General features: G+C 34.7%; 2 protein-coding genes across 3 annotated transcripts in view; one reads left to right on the top strand and one right to left on the bottom strand.

Annotated features, from left to right (window-relative positions):
* Positions 1-4,273, bottom strand: part of LOC125666145 (NADH-ubiquinone oxidoreductase 75 kDa subunit, mitochondrial-like) — a 40,377-nt gene extending 36,104 nt beyond the window's left edge. The window contains exon 1 of the mRNA XM_056151426.1: positions 4,194-4,273. The gene's annotated coding sequence lies outside the window, so the exon portion shown is untranslated. The remainder of the gene's footprint in view (positions 1-4,193) is intronic.
* A 169-nt stretch (positions 4,274-4,442) lies between these two features.
* On the top strand, positions 4,443-17,033 carry LOC125666155 (elongation factor 1-beta-like). Of its 2 annotated transcripts, XM_048899291.2 has the most exons (6): positions 4,443-4,606; positions 8,600-8,722; positions 10,885-11,057; positions 13,022-13,147; positions 15,550-15,617; positions 16,920-17,033. In XM_048899291.2, the coding sequence occupies exons 1-6, from the start codon at positions 4,527-4,529 to the stop codon at positions 17,004-17,006; spliced, it is 657 nt and encodes a 218-aa protein (XP_048755248.1). In that variant the 5' UTR covers positions 4,443-4,526; the 3' UTR covers positions 17,007-17,033. The 2 variants fall into 2 exon arrangements, with proteins under 2 accessions (XP_048755248.1, XP_056007409.1); XM_056151434.1 differs by lacking the exon at positions 16,920-17,033 and having other exon boundaries at positions 4,447-4,606; positions 15,352-15,608.
* Positions 17,034-18,178: the final 1,145 nt, after the last annotated feature.

Below are 18,178 nucleotides of genomic sequence, written 5' to 3'. Positions count from 1 at the left end.
TAAACAATTCATACTGAGTCAAATACTAATGAGTGCAATGACTATGCAGTATATATGCTGCGTTTCACTGAGGAAAATTGCCTGCTTATTACATCAAAAGTGAAATCTCTGTACAACTGCACCTGTGTAGATCACATTACCTTCATAAAAAAAGATCCCCAATAATCACAAAATACAGTTGTAATTCATTCAATCTCAACAATCCTTGATTGTATACTGGACAGTAACCTTGGTAACTCAGAAATGACTGATATTAAAGGTGGGACATACAGTGTGAAAATTAAACTTTGTTTTATAGCATTATAATTGCTTGTTTTATAATCAGTCAATACATATATTTTCAAGAAAAAATAATGCAAAGATAGTTTTAACTTTTATTTTTAATTTTAGAGGCCATTTTTTGCATGTGGCATGTACCAAAAAACCCGCATAACACGACAGACATAAAGAAATAATTTTAATACAAAGAACCAAGAAATTTATTTCACACCTATTATACTTTATAATGACAAGTAATAGTGTTCTTTTTGATGACATATCCAATGGTATTAAAACTTTCTATATTTATTTGGTAATCGTACTTGTTAAACATAGTCATAAATGCAGACACTGGCAGTATATTTCTGTCAGTTTCAAAACAGTGTCAAAATGTTGTACATGGTGGCTATAGTTTCATTCTTGACAACAGCTGCTAAACCATATCCATCTTTGAAACTACACAGTGAGTGGTAGATATTTGGTATTAATGGGAAAATGCAAAGTAATCAGAAATATAATCAGACGTAACAGGACAGATGTTTACCATTTTATTGTCCTTTATTTTTTTGTAAGGCAGTGATTTTTCTACATTTTTTTACAAGGGTCCTGTGGCTTTCGAATTAAGAAAAATTGTCCACATAAAATCATATCAAACATCATATTATCTTTACTTTACACTTCTAATTTTCTTTAACCTTCTAAAATTTTAAACAATTCTATCCAAATCATCATTACCATAACTCTTTGTTAAATCCTATGTATGTAATTCACATCGAATGTTTATTTTGTTTAAATACGCTTTCCTTTCATAATTTTATCATTGGGAAATATGCAAGCTAAATTGGGGGAAAATTGATAATTTTTAGGACAGTCTATGCGAAAGACATCGGACCTGACTGTAGGGATCCAAATTAACTTTTTTCACTACTAGCAAATTTTAGCTAGTGGATTATTTTCCAACTAGCAAAATTGAGCTTTTACTAGCATTTTTCAATCCATTGCTGTTTTACGTGAATTTAAGAAAACAAGCATGTCTCTTTATCAAAATATAGGGAAAATCTTTTAAAATCTCCTTTAAATTGCAATAATAAAAATAAGATTGCGAATTCTTTCATTTAAAATTTAATGAATTGTCAGACAACATACATAGTGCATGGTGATGGTCACAGGGTACACTTTTGCGTCAAACTCGCTGTCCAGAGATCTACCACCTATTTACAACATCGTGTGGATTGAAATCTTGAAGACTGTTTGCACCAATTCAAACTATATGTTCAAAACTTTTGGAAATTCCATCTTTAAACTTCTAGATGAAAAGAAAACCCTGCGAACTCGAAATGTTTGACTACAGAGTACAGACGGACACAACGTGAAACTAACACTGTCATGTGTTGTTTCATGTAGACACGGACCGCCGCGGTGGCCAAGAGGTTAGAGCGTTCGCCCCGCATGCGGAAGGTCGGGGTTCAAATCCTGGCCGTGACAGACTTAATTCGTTAAAACAGGTGACAGTTCCATCGCCAAATGCTCTGCATCAGGTGTGAATGTCACGGGTCCTTGGAGATGACCTTAAAAAACAGATGTCCCGTGTCACAGTAGGTGTGGCACGCTAAAGAACCCTCACTGCTCAATGGCCCTAAGCGCCGAGCATAGGCCTGAATTTGAAGCCCTTCACCGGTCTTGGTGACATCTTCATGAGTGAAAAATTCTCGAGCGAGACGTTAAGCAAGATACAATCAATCAACGGATGAGATCAACATGCTTGCTATTTAAATCAGACGTCATTGAGACGCCCGAAGTGTGCTTGAAGGGTAGGCCATCTTCGACATCACTGACTGAGATGACTTTGGCCTTAGTTATATTTATTCAATCCACGATTACTTTTTCAATACTTGTATATTCATTCTGTAAAGCGTTTCTGTGCACAAGACAAAATTATTGTAAACTTCAAAGTACAGTCAATAAACCAAGGACATCCGGGAAAAAGATATTTTTTTTCACTCGCAAAAAGTTGAGATCACTTGTGATATATTACTCGCAATCTCAATTTTTAACTCACATTTAGCAAGTATTTCCCCTTAATTTCGTTGCCTGGACCGATGTACAGTATCTCAGGTCCGATGCATCATTTTTTACACCGGACCGGAATGTCCGATGTCTCAGTGTCCGATTTTGAGCTTTCCTATTTTGACACAGAGTCATTAAAATGTTTTAAATTGATATAAGTAAAAAATATCACACAAATCCAAATATGTAAATGAATGTGATTAAAACCGCATGGACCGTCTAAAGTATTATGCGGGAGGGATCCCTGGTATAGTATTACTAGTATAATAAATAAGATTCCCTTGGTTTTGTATTTTCACGTTTCACTTTTTTACATTAGGTTTTTCAGTCTGACAAAATTTGGTTCGGTCCGGTGTGTTCATTGATTACACAAGACCGAATGTCCTGTGTGGTCCAAAAAACTTTCACGTAGACTGTTAGGAGGGAAAAGGGCTGAAATTCTGACCCAAAATGGGCCTTAAAAAATCTCTGTATAATCACTCCTAGATTGTGCCAAATCTGCTATGATTGTAAATTTACTGAGAAACGAAGCTAAATATGATGACTCAAGTGCGTTTCATTTCCCTTGCACAATGAACTAAAATGTCTATAGTCATGTAACGAGATGTTAAAATGCTTTGACAGCCGTCCATGCATACCCGGATAACTTGAGATTTTTTTTTAATCCAATTATGGAGATAATTTATACCGAGCGAAGCTCGGACGGGCCGAAGGCCCGTCTGCGAAGCAAGGCTCTAAAGGTAACACGTATGTAAAAGAAAAAAAGTCAAAATCAGCAAAAGAAAAAGAGATAATCTCTATATACGTTCACTGAAATTTTCGTGATCCATATGGGCGCCGCCATTTATTTTTTCATTACCCGCTTCAACAGTTATTCGTCTTTTATTTTGAATGCCAATAATAGAAGACTCTGACGTGCAATTCTAATTTAAACACTCAGTTTGTTCAAAGTGAATAGTATAATTATCATTGTAACAGGTTTTAGTACATAAATACATATAAAACTGTAATACAACTAAATAAATGAACGAGTTCATGAGTTTCTTTGAATAAGAATATACGATAAAATTACGGTTTCTTTTTTACCATTTTGAATTCATTGGTTAATTTTGTTTTAACGGCCTTTTTCATTGCATACGGAATGTATTATTGTTGTTTATAATTGTTTGCTTTGAAAAAGAGAAAAAAGTCGAGGCTAAATGTGACGTCACGATGCACAGTTTAAGTCGCCTTGCGTTTTATTTCCCGCGTTCAATGAATAGGCGGATCCCGTAAAACTATTGTCCCCATATAAGCCCCTTTAATACTTAGATGTTACTGGGTGTTAGCGTAAGGAAAATTTCATTCAAAATATATATTTTTAAACGAATCATAATCTACCGTACTTAAAGGAATTATGATTACTACTTGGGACACTCCAATGACCATTACATTCTTCGCTCGGTCCAACGGTCACACCGTATACATATTACTACCTTTAGTCTGGCCCTTAAACATTGGATAAGGTCGGTGTATTAATGTTGCATAACTATAGGACTACACTGTATCTAGATTCCTATGCTGTCGTTTTTTACCTAAAATTACTCTAAAGAAGTGTTCTAATGATTATGGTTCCGTTTTTTTATTAATTGCATCAATTTTCGGGGGTTTTCTCTCGTAAATTGTGCAGATAACCCTAAAGGAAATTCGAAATGTAAATTGAAATATTCTCGTACAGCAATATTTGCAAAAAGTATTTCCGTGCTAATGACACATAAAAATCAAAACACTGTATTACACATACAGATGGATTGTCTCTATCATTTAATCTCTATAAATTATGAATAACACAGATTTTAAAAAGAAAAATAACAAATGCAGACTCTCACCTTGGCCTATCCAGAAACGGAAGTGATACTTTCGGTGACGGAATGGTGAAACGGAAAGAATCTGTTTCACACCCAGGACTCTGGTCGCCCTGTATATTGACGTATGCTGCTGCGTCAACCTGAATCCAAAATAATTCCATCATTTCTATAAAGATTTCTTTTGATATTCAATCCCAGTAAATTATCAGCAAGATTTTAAAGCTTCATAACATTAAAATCCGTTACTATCCGGTAAAAGACTTTTGAAATTTTGACTCTGTTCGGTCCTTTTCCGGCCGAGAATTACCGGTGTACAGAACACGTTGTCTCAGCGAACCAGAGATTCTGTACAAAATGGGCTTTGGAGACCTCAAAAAGAAGGAAGGCTTAACAGCACTCAATGAATACCTAGCAGATAAAAGTTATATCGAAGGGTCTGTTGTCTTCACTAAGTTTTGATACGATTACGACATAATGAAAAGAGGGGGGGGGGAGCTATTTTATATTATAAAAATGCTCATTATAATTGTGCTGTAGCTGTATAAACGAGTTTCATCTGTAATTCTTTGAATTGTAAGATTTTTGGAAGTTTTTGTGTAACTCAGTGATTTTCAATTCAAGATTGCCTGATTGGGATTAAAGGTCCCTAGTCCGAAATATCTGACGTTTACCTGGCTTGTTTGTGATGTTGATGTTTACTGTGCCAGGAAAACGACAGAACCGGCGCCATTACGTGAACTGCAAATTTTGCACCCTCCAGCATTATCGGACCAATTTTAAATATTTGCGAACCAAATTCAATGTTAAACAGGCCCAGTCCAAAGACTTTTTCTACTATTTAAACATACTCCAGGTAGCTAGTTTTACTTACTTTTTCCTTTACTTGCATTTCAATGCAGAAATGGCACAATATGGTGTGTACCAAATTTTTGAATCTGACACTTACACTGATGATGAATACCACAAAAATACGGTGATTGGGAAGGCCCTGCGCCATAGTCCCATTCAGGTGAAAATTGGCGCATTAAATTATCTAATCCATGCGCCAAAGTGCACATTCATTATCGATTGTAACTTACGTTTTTTTTCTCAAGAATGAATTGGGTACGACTTACTTATTTTTTGTACTTTCATTTTTAATTCCTATGTATTCTAATACACCAAATCTCATTGGTTTAAGCAATACAAATCAAAATAATATATCCAATAAACTATTTCCTCTTACACCACATCTCATTACATCTTTTCATTCTTATACTTTAGCATTTAATCTTCGGAATATAGAAACGACAGAAAGTGAAAAAAAAAACCAAATAATGAAAATAACAATGAGAGACCGTCTTCAAATACCAATGCCGATAAAAACAATGATACCGTTGAGAAGGGGACATTGAAACAAAGCAGAAACATTTTCAAGAGCGGTGGAAAAGATCGTGGTGATGTTCAGAGTTTCAATTAAAACAAAAATGTTCCACAGCACATTTGCTATTTATTGAAAATGGCCATTCAAATATCTTGATGGCCCATTAAATCTGAAAATGGCCCATTGAAAACTTGAACCGTGGGGCCATGGTCCCATAGGCCATTTTGTCCTTCCCAATCAGTCTATGCGAAAGACATCAGACCGTCGGACCTGACCGATGTGCAATGCCTCGGGTCCGATGTGTCATTTTTTACACCGGACCGGAATGTCCGATGTCTCAGTATTCGGTTTTAAGCTTTATTATTTTGACGCGGAGTCAATTAAATGTTTGTTATAAGTAAAAAATATCACACAAATCCAAATACGTAAATGAATGTGATTAAACCGCATGGACCGTTTAAAGTATTATGCGGGAGGGATCCCTGGTATAGTATTACTAGTATAATAAATAAGATTTCCTTGGTTTTGCATTTTCACGTGTTTCTCTTTTTTACATTAGGTTTTTCGGTCTGACAAAATTTGGTTCGGTCAGGTGTGTTCATTGATGACACAGGACCGAATGTCCTGTGTGGTCCAAAAAACTTTCGTATAGACTGTTCCCAATCACTGAAAATATTGGACAAAAATTATTACTTTCTAACCTTTCAAATTTGCATCAATAACTACACCCAGTTCCATTTTCTAGGAGCTTAGGATCAAAGCTACGTGATAAGAAGTCTAGAATGTCTTAAAATCTGTATTAATTTTAAAGTTTACCTTCATGCATTTTTACCTTAAAGGTTTGTGGAACGATTTTTCATGCATTTCCTCTACATTCTCCACCCTCGCAAAGTATTCAAATTTACACTCCGAATTTTGCCGTGCACATGCACAACATGATACATAAAATGACTGTTTTAAAAATGCGCCTTAATTATTATTTATATTTTTAAAAACGGGTAGAAGTAGCTACTTTAAAGGGACTGATTCACGATTTTCCTCCAAATTTTGTATTTCACTTTAAGTAATCAAAATCTGTAGTCTAATATGTTTTAGAAGGTTTCCCAAAAAATTGAGGAAATTCATCATGACGGAAGCTCATTATAGAGAGTTTATTATTTGTTTTGAAAACAAAGATTGAGGTGTGTTAATGTTTACGAGTTTTCAAAATAAATGGATACTGATCCAAGTTTATTATATATATCACATCTCAAGTATGCTTTAGGTAAAATGTGTCATTTAAAAGTTAAAATTTGTAATTGTACAAAATGAAGATGCTTTGAATTACAAAATTAATGTTTCACTGGTTTGTTTGTTTACATAAAAAGACTCGAGTCTTTGTTTACATAACACAGAATCAAAGCTAAAATATTGCTCTTATCCTTACATTCAGACGGTCCAAATTTTGGTTGTCAACATTAAATGAGTTATATTTTTAATTTTTAACATCACAAATGAAAAATATTTCTTTCGAAAAACGTGAACCAGTCCCTTTAAGTAGGTTTGAATATCTAGGTAGCTATTAATAGCTACGTAGGTAGAAATAGTATTTGGACTGGACCTGTTAAACACATAACTAATCAATAAAACGATGCCTCTTGTACTTACTAATATCGATTTTATGGGTTCTTTAATCATATAAACAGCCTCTTGAAAACATTTCAACAAACTGTCGAGCTTTGTTTTGAGTCGTGTGACTCGTTCGCTCAAATGACTGACTACAATTGTGTGCTTCTGTTATCGAAATTTGGAGTAATGTTTTCTTTTAATCAATATTAGTAAACTAAGAAGCATCATTTTATTGATTAGTTGTGAGTTTAACATTGAATTCGGCTGGCAATTATTTAGAATCGGCCTAAGAATGCTGGGGGTAGCAAAATGTCCAGAATGCCGCCTCCATGAAATTTCCAGTTTACATAATGACGTTGGTTCTGACGTTTTCCTGGCACAGTAAAGATCAAAATCATAAAAAAGCCAGGTAGACGTCGGATATTTCGGATTGAAAGGTCCCAAGTGGGAGTACAGGTTATGTTCTGATTGTCATCTGGACATGTCTATTGTTGGGTACCTGTCAGTGCACATTAATTGCTAGAACTGGCCGAAGCTGAAAGTAAATTTCCAGACATGAATTATGAAGGACTCCGAGATTCGATGACGGCGTTAGTCCAAATATTCAGCCAAGTCAAATCTCAGCCGAGATTACACTACAACCCAACCTCAATATGACAATAAATTAATGTAGATAGGACATTCTGATAAAAATGCCCACCGGAAGACTTGGTAAAACATAGACTCTAGACTATTTTATTTTTAAGATCAATGAATAACAAAAACCTCATACTCGGATTTCTGATTTCAATTTAATCACCCCTATAAGTGAACTGGACTCGTGGCACATGTCTATATTTTTCGTCTTAATGCGATGTCAAACCTCTAAAGCATTTCTTTGACTCCGAGTTTCTTAAAAAATCATAAAAGAAAAATTCGGAGAGAACGGTTGTTGAAATTGGTTGTTCTTGTAAGCGTTTGTATGATTCTGAGTGCAAGTTTAAGAAAAGCGAATAGTGCATCACCGTATAAAACAGATACGATACAATCAGGGTTTGTAAATCACCACTCGCTAAGATTTTCAAGTGTCGCACTATTTTTAACTTTTTTTTTTTTTTATGTACTTGCATTTTGTGAGTATTTCTCACTAATTTCGATCCCTGACAAAGTTCTAAATTAAGATACAGAGAGAAAGAGTTATTATTCCATTTACTGGTGTTCATAGTCGGGAGTCATGTATAAATAGCTAACCTCTATTCCAATATTGCTTGTGAGAGTGAGGTTGTAAACTCAATGGAGATCAAAGTTCATTTTATGTATACCACAATTTGGTATGAAATTTGTGATGATGGGGTACCCACACTTTGGAAATCTAATGACTCCACAATATTCATCCCTGAATATAAAACTTTTAAATATTCTTCCAGTGTTTGGGTTAGCATTTGGACAATGTTACAGTCTTTTAAAATTCTTGCAGGTTCCAGCCCTCTCAGGCAGATGGTGTTGTGTTTAACGCCCTCTCTGGTTCTCCGTCGGCTGATCTAGTGAATGCCCTCCGTTGGTATAACCACATTAAATCCTATGGAGCTGCCAGATCTTCGTAAGTCACATCTACACCAATGACGACACGTTTCATTTCAATTTACATAGATCTAAACCAATGATAACACTTGTTTCATCTTAAGTCACATCTATTTACCAATGATAACATTTGTTTCATCTTAGGTCACTTCTTAAGCAATGGTAACACTTGTTTCATCTTAAATCACATCTAAACCAATGATAACACTTGTTGCATTTTAAGTCACAGTCTCTATCTCCCAAGTTATGATTATTTTAACCTTAGTCGTTAAAGAGCTTTTAGCGATCAGTCAAATCTGTTACTAATTGTAAGGCCAATTCAACTTAATTAGTAGACTATCATCCAGGGTCAGCAAAAAGTATGGGGCGGGTGGGAGGATTTTATTTTTTAATTTTATTTTCTGAGAAAAATATTAAAGACAAACGATTCTTTTTTCAACAGATGCGCATCATTTAATGCCAGGTGGATATCAATCTATGCTATTTTCACAGACGAATTCCAGGTTAAGCTCTAATTTCAAACAGAAATATACCTAACTTCTTCAAGATTTACACCTGTAAGAAAGTGCGAAATTAAGAAAACGATATAGATCTATTTTGCACGTTGCTATACCGGAAATGTACACAAGAAGTGTAAATAACGGAGTCGGACATGAAAATATCCCGAAAATCGCAAGTTTCGCAAAATAAAAAAATTCAGGGCGGGCCAATTTTTGAGGGGCGGGCGGGGATGATAATCTATCAATTAAGTTGAATTGGCCTAATCGGTGAATTTTAGTCATGGTCACACAAATCACTATGTTGCTTTAGTTGAAGATTGTGGAGGCAATGTAAGATGGCCTTATATACGGGTTGTTAGTGTATTTTGGGCAAGACTAGCGAGCTGAAGAGAGAAAAAAAATATATCATTTGCCCTTATTACCAGCAAGTTGATCAAGTGCAATCCTTCTGAATCACAATAATAAAAGCTAAGTCGGTCTGTACTGACAGCAATTTTCCGTTGTGATGGAGAACATTACTTTGAGTGTCTGTCTATACAGCAAGACAATCATAGGGAATTCAGTGGATTTATGGGAAAACTTCAGTGGAATTGTGGGAAAACTGTTTTCAGTGGAATTGTGGGAAAAGTTTAGTGAAATTGTGGGGAAGTCAATTTCCCTTATAAAGTGCATTCAGGAAGACAAAATTTCTGTCAATCTTAGACCATTGTGACATGATCCATTACTATCTGGCAAAAAAGTTGATGTTGAATGGGTTTTAACAGCTTCATTTAAAACCAGCATTTTCACAAATGTTGTGGTCAGTTATAATGAACAACCTGTCATTATTGTATTTGTCAGATATTGTTTTATACCAGTTGTTCAGTACCACGCTGTTCATTACACACAGATTTTCACTATGGATTACTCTGTTTACTCGATCGAGATATAGGACTCACAGCATGTTGGACTGGTCGACAGGAGATGCTTACTTCTGGGCATCTGCTCTAACCTCATCCAATACAAAAAAGTTATTGAAAATTTTCTAACCTCATCCAATACAAAAAAGTTATTGTAAATTTTCTAACCTCGTCCAATACAAAAAAGTTATTGTAAATTTTCTAACATCAAATACAAAAAAGTTATTGTAAATTTTCTAACCTCATCAAATACAAAAAAGTTATTGTATATTTTCTTATATCAATATCAAACCAAACATCAGAATTCTAACAGATTTCCGTATCACTGCTGAGCTTTAATAGGGTTCTTATACAAACTTGTTTACATTAGACCAAAGAATATTATATCTTGGGTTCTCATGCAAGTGTTTTATTAGGATATTAGGCCAAAGGAAAAGATATCATTGGTTCTTAGGCACCACAGCATATAGTTTAAACCTCTGCCACATTTAATTCTTTCATTTATTTTTCTGAAAATTCTAATGTACTTCAGCCTTTTTTCGGTTTTAAAGATTAGTGTGATTTGTGTAAATTTACAAATCTAAGATGCCGAAACATTTATTGAATATGGTTTGTTGTTAGCTGGTGATAGTGGTAATCAGATGTATGAGCTAGATTTGTATTTATTTGTGTAAAGAGAAATGTGAAGGAATTACAGATTTTAATTATTCAATTGAAATCTGCAGAGATCCACTAAACCTCAAGATTGACTATTACCATAGTAACTTAATGTGTATGAACAGGTTCCCAGGGCAGAAGAAAGATCTTTCCAGCTACGGATCGGCAGGAAGTGGCACGCCTGCAGCATGCGACGACGATGACGACGACGACATCGATCTATTTGGATCTGATGACGAAGACGCCAAAGCAGAGAGGGAAAAACGTCTTCAACAATATCAAGAGAAGAAGTCTAAGAGTGAGTCTAACTCAGAGAGTACCAAAACAAGTCTAAGAGTGAGTCTAACTCAGAGAGTACCAAAACAAGTCTAAGAGTGAGTCTAACTCAGAGAGTACCAAAAACAAGTCTAAGTGTGAGTCTAACTCAGAGAGTACCAAGACAAGAAGTCTAAGAGTGAGTCTAACTCAGAGAATACCAAAACAAGTCTAAGAGTGAGTCTAACTCAGAGAGTACCAAAACAAGTCTAAGAGTGAGTCTAACTCAGAGAGTACCAAAACAAGTCTAAGAGTGAGTCTAACTCAGAGAGTACCAAAACAAGTCTAAGAGTGATTCTAACTCAGAGAGTACCAAAACAAGTCTAAGAGTGAGTCTAACTCAGAGAGTATCAAGACAAGAAGTCTAAGAGCGAGTCTAACTCAGAGAGTACCAAAACAAGTCTAAGTGTGAGTCTAACTCAGAGAGTACCAAGACAAGAAGTCTAAGTATGAGTCTAAATCGGAGAGTACCAAGACAAGTCTTAAATGTGAGTCTAACTCAGAGAGTACCAAAACAAGTCTTAAGTGTGAGTCTAACTCAGAGAGTACCATGACAAGTCTAAGTGTGAGTCTAACTCAGAGAGTACCAAAACAAGTCTTAAGTGTGAGTCTAACTCAGAGAGTACCAAAACAAGTCTAAGTGTGAGTCTAACTCAGAGAGTACCACGACAAGAAGTCTAAGTGTGAGTCTAACTCAGAGAGTACCAAAACAAGTCTAAGTGTGAGTCTAACTCAGATAGTACCAAAACAAGTCTAAGTGTGAGTCTATCTCAGAGAGTACCAAAACAAGTCTAAGTGTGTAACTCAGAGAGTACCAAAACAAGTCTAAGTGTGAGTCTAACTCAGAGAGTACCAAAACAAGTCTAAGTGTGAGTCTAACTCAGAGAGTACCACAACAAGAAGTCTAAGTGTGAGTCTAACTCAGAGAGTACCACAACAAGTCAAAGAGTGAGTCTAACTCAAGAGAATACCAAGACAAGAAGTCTAAGTGTGAGTCTAACTCAGAGAGTACCACAACAAGTCTAAGAGTGAGTCTAACTCAGAGAGTACCAAAACAAGTCTAAGTGTGAGTCTAACTCAGAGAGTACCAAGACAATTAATATTTAATTACTATTCTACTGCATAATAGATATTATATGTGGTTGTCAATTTTTTATGAGTAGGAAAAAGCAGCAAAATTTACAATCACCACAAAATACGTATCGATACATATAGGGATATATAGGTGCGTGGAAAAGCAGATGAATAATTTTCTAACTTTAGAGATCGGTGGCCCTTTCCACTGAATGGATAATTTTCTACCTTTAGAGATCAGTGGCCCTTTCCATTGAATGGATAATTTTCTACCTTTAGAGATCAGTGGCCCTTTCCACTGAATGGATAATTTTCTACCTTTAGAGATCAATGGTCCTTTCCAATGAATGGATAATTTTCTACCTTTAGAGATCAATGGTCCTTTCCAATGAATGGATAATTTTCTACCTTTAGAGATCAGTGGCCCTTTCCACTAAAGATCTTGCATTTAAGAGGAAAATTTTAAAACAGTGTAATTCTTTAATAATTTTTCTCTGATATATTTCTGAATGAACAAAACAAAGTATATGCATATATGTTAAAAGTTGTATTATTACTCGGGGCATAGTCGCACTGAATTGAATATAAGGCAGAGATAGATTTTTTTATCTTAGTTGTAAGATTTTTTTGTGAAAATGGCTACAGTTCATGAAGTGTCACCTACAGAAAACACCCGTTATAATTTGTCGAACCAAAGTCAATATACATAGGTCAAGTTTGATGGCTAACGTCTTTTTGACCATTAATGTGTGGGTGACTTTAGATGAACATTGAGTTTGATGGCTAACGTCTTTTTGATCGTTGATGTGTGGGTAACTTTAGATGAATATTGAGTTTGTTGATGAATATTATAATGTTATTTTGGGATTTCAGAACCAGCCTTAATCGCCAAAAGCAGTCTTATACTGGACGTTAAGCCCTGGGACGACGAAACTGACATGGCAGAATTGGAGAAGTCCGTACGAAGCATTGTGGCTGATGGACTTTTATGGGGAGCATGTAAGTGTATTAGACCTGCAGGTCGGTTTGAAAAACATTACATTGTTTGGTCAGTAGGGTGTTCGTTAGAATAAAAACATTACATTGTTTGGTCAGTAGGGTGTTCGTTAGAATAAAAACATTACATTGTTTGGTCAGTAGGGTGTTCGTTAGAATAAAAACATGACATTGTTTGGTCAGTAGGGTGTTCGTTAGAATAAAAACATGACATTGTTTGGTCAGTAGGGTGTTCGTTAGAATAAAAACATGACATTGTTTGGTCAGTAGGGTGTTCGTTAGAATAAAAACATGACATTGTTTGGTCAGTAGGGTGTTCGTTAGAATAAAAACATGACATTGTTTGGTCAGTAGGGTGTTCGTTAGAATAAAAACATGACATTGTTTGGTCAGTAGGGTGTTCGTTAGAATAAAAACATGACATTGTTTGGTCAGTAGGGTGTTCGTTAGAATAAAAACATGACATTGTTTGGTCAGTAGGGTGTTCGTTAGAATAAAAACATGACATTGTTTGGTCAGTAGGGTGTTCGTTAGAACAATGATTTCTGATTACTTCTGATAAGAAGTCACTGGAGAATCACCACGGAAAGCGAGTGTGGACCCATTAAGGCTTTTTTGTTAGTATCGATATAGTTTTTATCATTTTAGCGATGCGTTCTTGGAAAGCGAGTGTGGACCCATTAAGGCTTTTTTGTTAGTATCGATATAGTTTTTATCATTTTAGTGATGCGTTCTTGGAAAGCAAGTGTGGACCCATTACGGCTTTTTTGTTAGTATCGATATAGTTTTTATCATTTTAGCGATGCGTTCTTGGAAAGCGAGTGTGGACCCATTAAGGCTTTTTTGTTAGTATCGATATAGTTTTTATCATTTTAGTGATGCGTTCTTGGAAAGCGTGTGTGGACCCATTAAGGCTTTTTTGTTAGTATCGATATAGTTTTTATCATTTTAGTGATGCGTTCTTGGAAAGCAAGTGTGGACCCATTACGGCTTTTTTGTTAGTATCGATATAGTTTTTATCATTTTAGCGATGCGTGCTTTAAAAACAACTTGATTAAAATATGTAAAATGAGCTGTAGTGTCTCTTTTAATTAATTTTTGTCAAACACTTTGGTGGTGAAATCCAAGGATATGGTAGGGTTTCATAGATGAGTTTGACAAATTAGGGTTTGAGTTTTTTTATAAACTCTAAATTGAGTATTTCTTTCCATTAAGGAAGTTAGCTCATGAGCTTTTGAGCACAACTGCGCAGGATGCTACAACTAAGTATTAATGGTCCAATACTGATCCCATTGGTGCAAACACATTACACATCTATTACTGAACCCTATCCAGTTGAAAAAATGTGTGTCATTTCAAATTTTGAAAGGGTTTCACAAAGACTATATGTTGTGGTGGAAGGATGGATTAATCAAAAAGTTTTAAATCTGCATGATATTACAGTTTCTGTTTCATCCAATATATCTTCCATTTTTATACCCTTATACATGTATTTCAGTTTTATGATTTATGATACAAGTAGTTGAGATTTGGAACTAGTTCAAATGTTGTAATTTATTGATTTGGTTGATATATTTTTCCAAACAGAACACTGAGTTAAATTAAATTTACTCGTCGAAATATTGTATTAAATATTCAGTATTTTCGGAAATATTTAAAATTTTGATCTCTATTAAACCCCCACTTTTTTTAGTTCCATTTTGAACATTAAGACAAGACCTTGAAAATTATGTGAAATAGTAAAAAATGACATTACTCCAAATATGTCCTTTTAATCTCTCAAATTTGATATCATTAATTTTTGGTATATTAAGTGCAAAAAGGTCATTATTCATTTCCATTACTAGTATTAAACTTTTTTTTATCTGTAGTGTTAAAAGACATGATTATGTATCTAATTTACCTAATGATTGATTTGTGTTGCTTATGTTGTGTTGACACCAACAGGCAAATCAAGTTTAATTGAATAAATCTTGAGTTAATTCTAAGTGCAAAAAGGTCATGTTTCAAACACTGTAGCTCAATAACAAACATTGTGGCCCTAGGTTTTCGTTTTAATTTCCTAATTCTCCTCCGATGTAGAAATCGAAAATACACTTCCCAAAAAATTAACATTACTCCAAATCTCAGGTGCAAACCTCTTATTTTGTAGCTTAACTATTTCTTTTTGTACTTGTAGCTGAACTAGTTCGTTTTTTGGCTTGTAGCTAAACTAGTTCCTTTTTTGACTTGTAGCTAAACTAGTTCCTTTTTTGGCTTGTAGCTAAATTAGTTCCTTTTTTGAATTGTAGCTAAACTAGTTCCTTTTTTGAATTGTAGCTAAATTAGTTCCTTTTTTTAATTGTAGCTAAAATAGTTCCCTTTTTTTGACTTGTAGCTAAACTAGTTCCTTTTTTGACTTGTAGCTAAACTAGTTCCTGTTGGATATGGCATTAAGAAACTCCAGATCACTGCAGTTATTGAAGATGATAAGGTGAGCATTTAATTGTGAGAATAAGGTGAGAATTTAATTGTAAGGATGAGGTGAGAATTATATTTTGAGGATGATAAAGTGAGAATTATATTTTGAGGATGATAAGGTGAGAATTATATTTTGAGGATGATAAGGTGAGAATTATATTTTGAGGATGATTAAGTGAGAATTATATTTTGAGGATGATTAAGTGAGAATTATATTTTGAGGATGATAAAGTGAGAATTATATTTTGAGGATGATAAAGTGAGAATTATATTTTGAGGATGATAAAGTGAGAATTATATTTTGAGGATGATTAAGTGAGAATTATATTTTGAGGATGATTAAGTGAGAATTATATTTTGAGAATGATGAGATGATAATTATATTTTGAGGATGATAAAGTGAGAATTATATTTTGAGGATGATTAAGTGAGAATTATATTTTGAGGATGATTAAGTGAGAATTATATTTTGAGGATGATTAAGTGAGAATTATATTTTGAGGATGATAAGGTGAGCAATATATTTTGAGGATGATAAAGTGAGAATTATATTTTGAGGATGATAAGGTGAGAATTATATTTTGAGGATGATAAGGTGAGAATTATATTTTGAGGATGATAAGGTGAGAATTATATTTTGAGGATAAGGTGAGCAATATATTTTGAGAATGATGAGGTGGGAATTAGATTTTTGAGGATGATAAGCTGAGAATTTGATTTTGAGGATGATGAGGTCAGAATTATATTTTGAGGATGAAATGATGAGATTTGTATTTTGCTCACCTGAAGCAAGTAAGCTAATCTGATCAAAATTTGTTTGTCACATGTTGACTTCTCCATAAACATAAGACCATATACAGCCAAGCTTCTCTATTTAGAGAAGATGTACCGGTATGTAAAGTTGACAACAAGCACCAGAATGAGACCACAGTAGGGGTTTAAAGATAGGAATATGTAGGAAAATTCTTCTCAATAACAGTAGGGATTTAAAGATAGGAATATGTAGGAAAATTCTTCTCCTCAATAACAGTAGGGATTTAAAGATAGGAATATGTAGGAAAATTCTTCTCCTCAATAACAGTAGGGATTTAAAGATAGGAATATGTAGGAAAATTCTTCTCAATAACAAGAACAAGTCACAATCGCTCAGTGGTAGAGCATTCACTTCATATGCTCTGGTCATGTCAAACTAGGTAAAGTCTGCTCATTCGCTAGCACATACAAGAGAGCTACCCTTTATAAGAAATGTTGGGTTGTATCTTCGGAAGTTCCCTGCAGTCTGTTGTGATATTTATTGGTTTGTTTTTTATTTCAGATCAGCACAGACTTTTTAGAAGAGGAAATCACAGGCTTCGAGGATTATGTACAGTCTATGGACATTGCAGCATTTAACAAAATTTAACATCATCGAAAATAAAAGTGCTATTTATATTATGTTCCTTCTGATATGGAGTGCGTTACAGCTATTTGCTGTGAGTTAATGTCTGTTACTTCTGATATGGAGTGCGTTACAACTATCTGCTGAGAGTTAATGTCTGTTACTTCTGATATGGAGTGCGTTACAGCTATTTGCTAAGAGTTAATGTCTATGTTACTTCTGATATGGAGTGCGTTACAGCTATTTGCTAAGAGTTAATGTCTATGTTACTTCTGATATGGAGTGTGTTACAGCTATTTGCTAAGAGTTAATGTCTATGTTACTTCTGATATGGAGTGTGTTACAACTATCTGCTAAGAGTTAATGTCTATGTTACTTCTGATATGGAGTGTGTTACAGCTATTTGCTAAGAGTTAATGTCTATGTTACTTCTGATATGGAGTGTGTTACAGCTATTTGCTAAGAGTTAATGTCTATGTTACTTCTGATATGGAGTGTGTTACAGCTATTTGCTAAGAGTTAATGTCTATGTTACTTCTGATATGGAGTGTGTTACAACTATCTGCTAAGAGATAATGTCTGTTACTTCTGATATGGAGTGCGTTACAGCTATTTGCTAAGAGTTAATGTCTATGTTACTTCTGATATGGAGTGCGTTACAGCTATTTGCTGAGAGTTAATGTCTATGTTACTTCTGATATGGAGTGCGTTACAACTATTTGCTGAGAGTTAATGTCTATGTTACTTCTGATATGGAGTGCGTTACAGCTATTTGCTAAGAGTTAATGTCTATGTTACTTCTGATATGGAGTGCGTTACAGCTATTTGCTAAGAATTAATGTCTATGTTACTTCTGATATGGAGTGCGTTACAACTATTTGCTGAGAGTTAATGTCTATGTTACTTCTGATATGGAGTGTGTTACAGCTATTTGCTAAGAGTTAATGTCTGTTACTTCTGATATGGAGTGCGTTACAGCTATTTGCTAAGAGTTAATGTCTGTTACTTCTGATATGGAGTGCGTTACAGCTATCTGCTGAGAGTTAATGTCGCTTCCAGTGTCATGTTTCGTATTTGTAGAGAAACGTGTGTAGATGGTTTAGAATTGTATCATAGTTATTGTGTCTGTAAACGATTTAGAAAATAGTGGCACCTTTTATCCCCTCCCCCTCTGCGAAGGAGAAGCAGCTTTTGTG

Source organism: Ostrea edulis, chromosome 10, assembly GCF_947568905.1.
Source record: "Ostrea edulis chromosome 10, xbOstEdul1.1, whole genome shotgun sequence".
NCBI lineage: Eukaryota > Metazoa > Mollusca > Bivalvia > Ostreida > Ostreidae > Ostrea > Ostrea edulis.
This window is presented reverse-complemented; position numbering and strand designations above follow the sequence as displayed.

Coding starts and splice junctions, on each gene's coding strand:
- LOC125666155 (XM_048899291.2), top strand. CDS start 4,527: ATGGGCTTTGGAGACCTCAAAAAGAAGGAAGGCTTAACAGCACTCAAT. Junction 8,723..10,884: donor TATGGAGCTGCCAGATCTTC/GTAAGTCACATC, acceptor GTGTATGAACAG/GTTCCCAGGGCAGAAGAAAG. Junction 13,148..15,549: donor TGGACTTTTATGGGGAGCAT/GTAAGTGTATTA, acceptor TTTGACTTGTAG/CTAAACTAGTTCCTGTTGGA.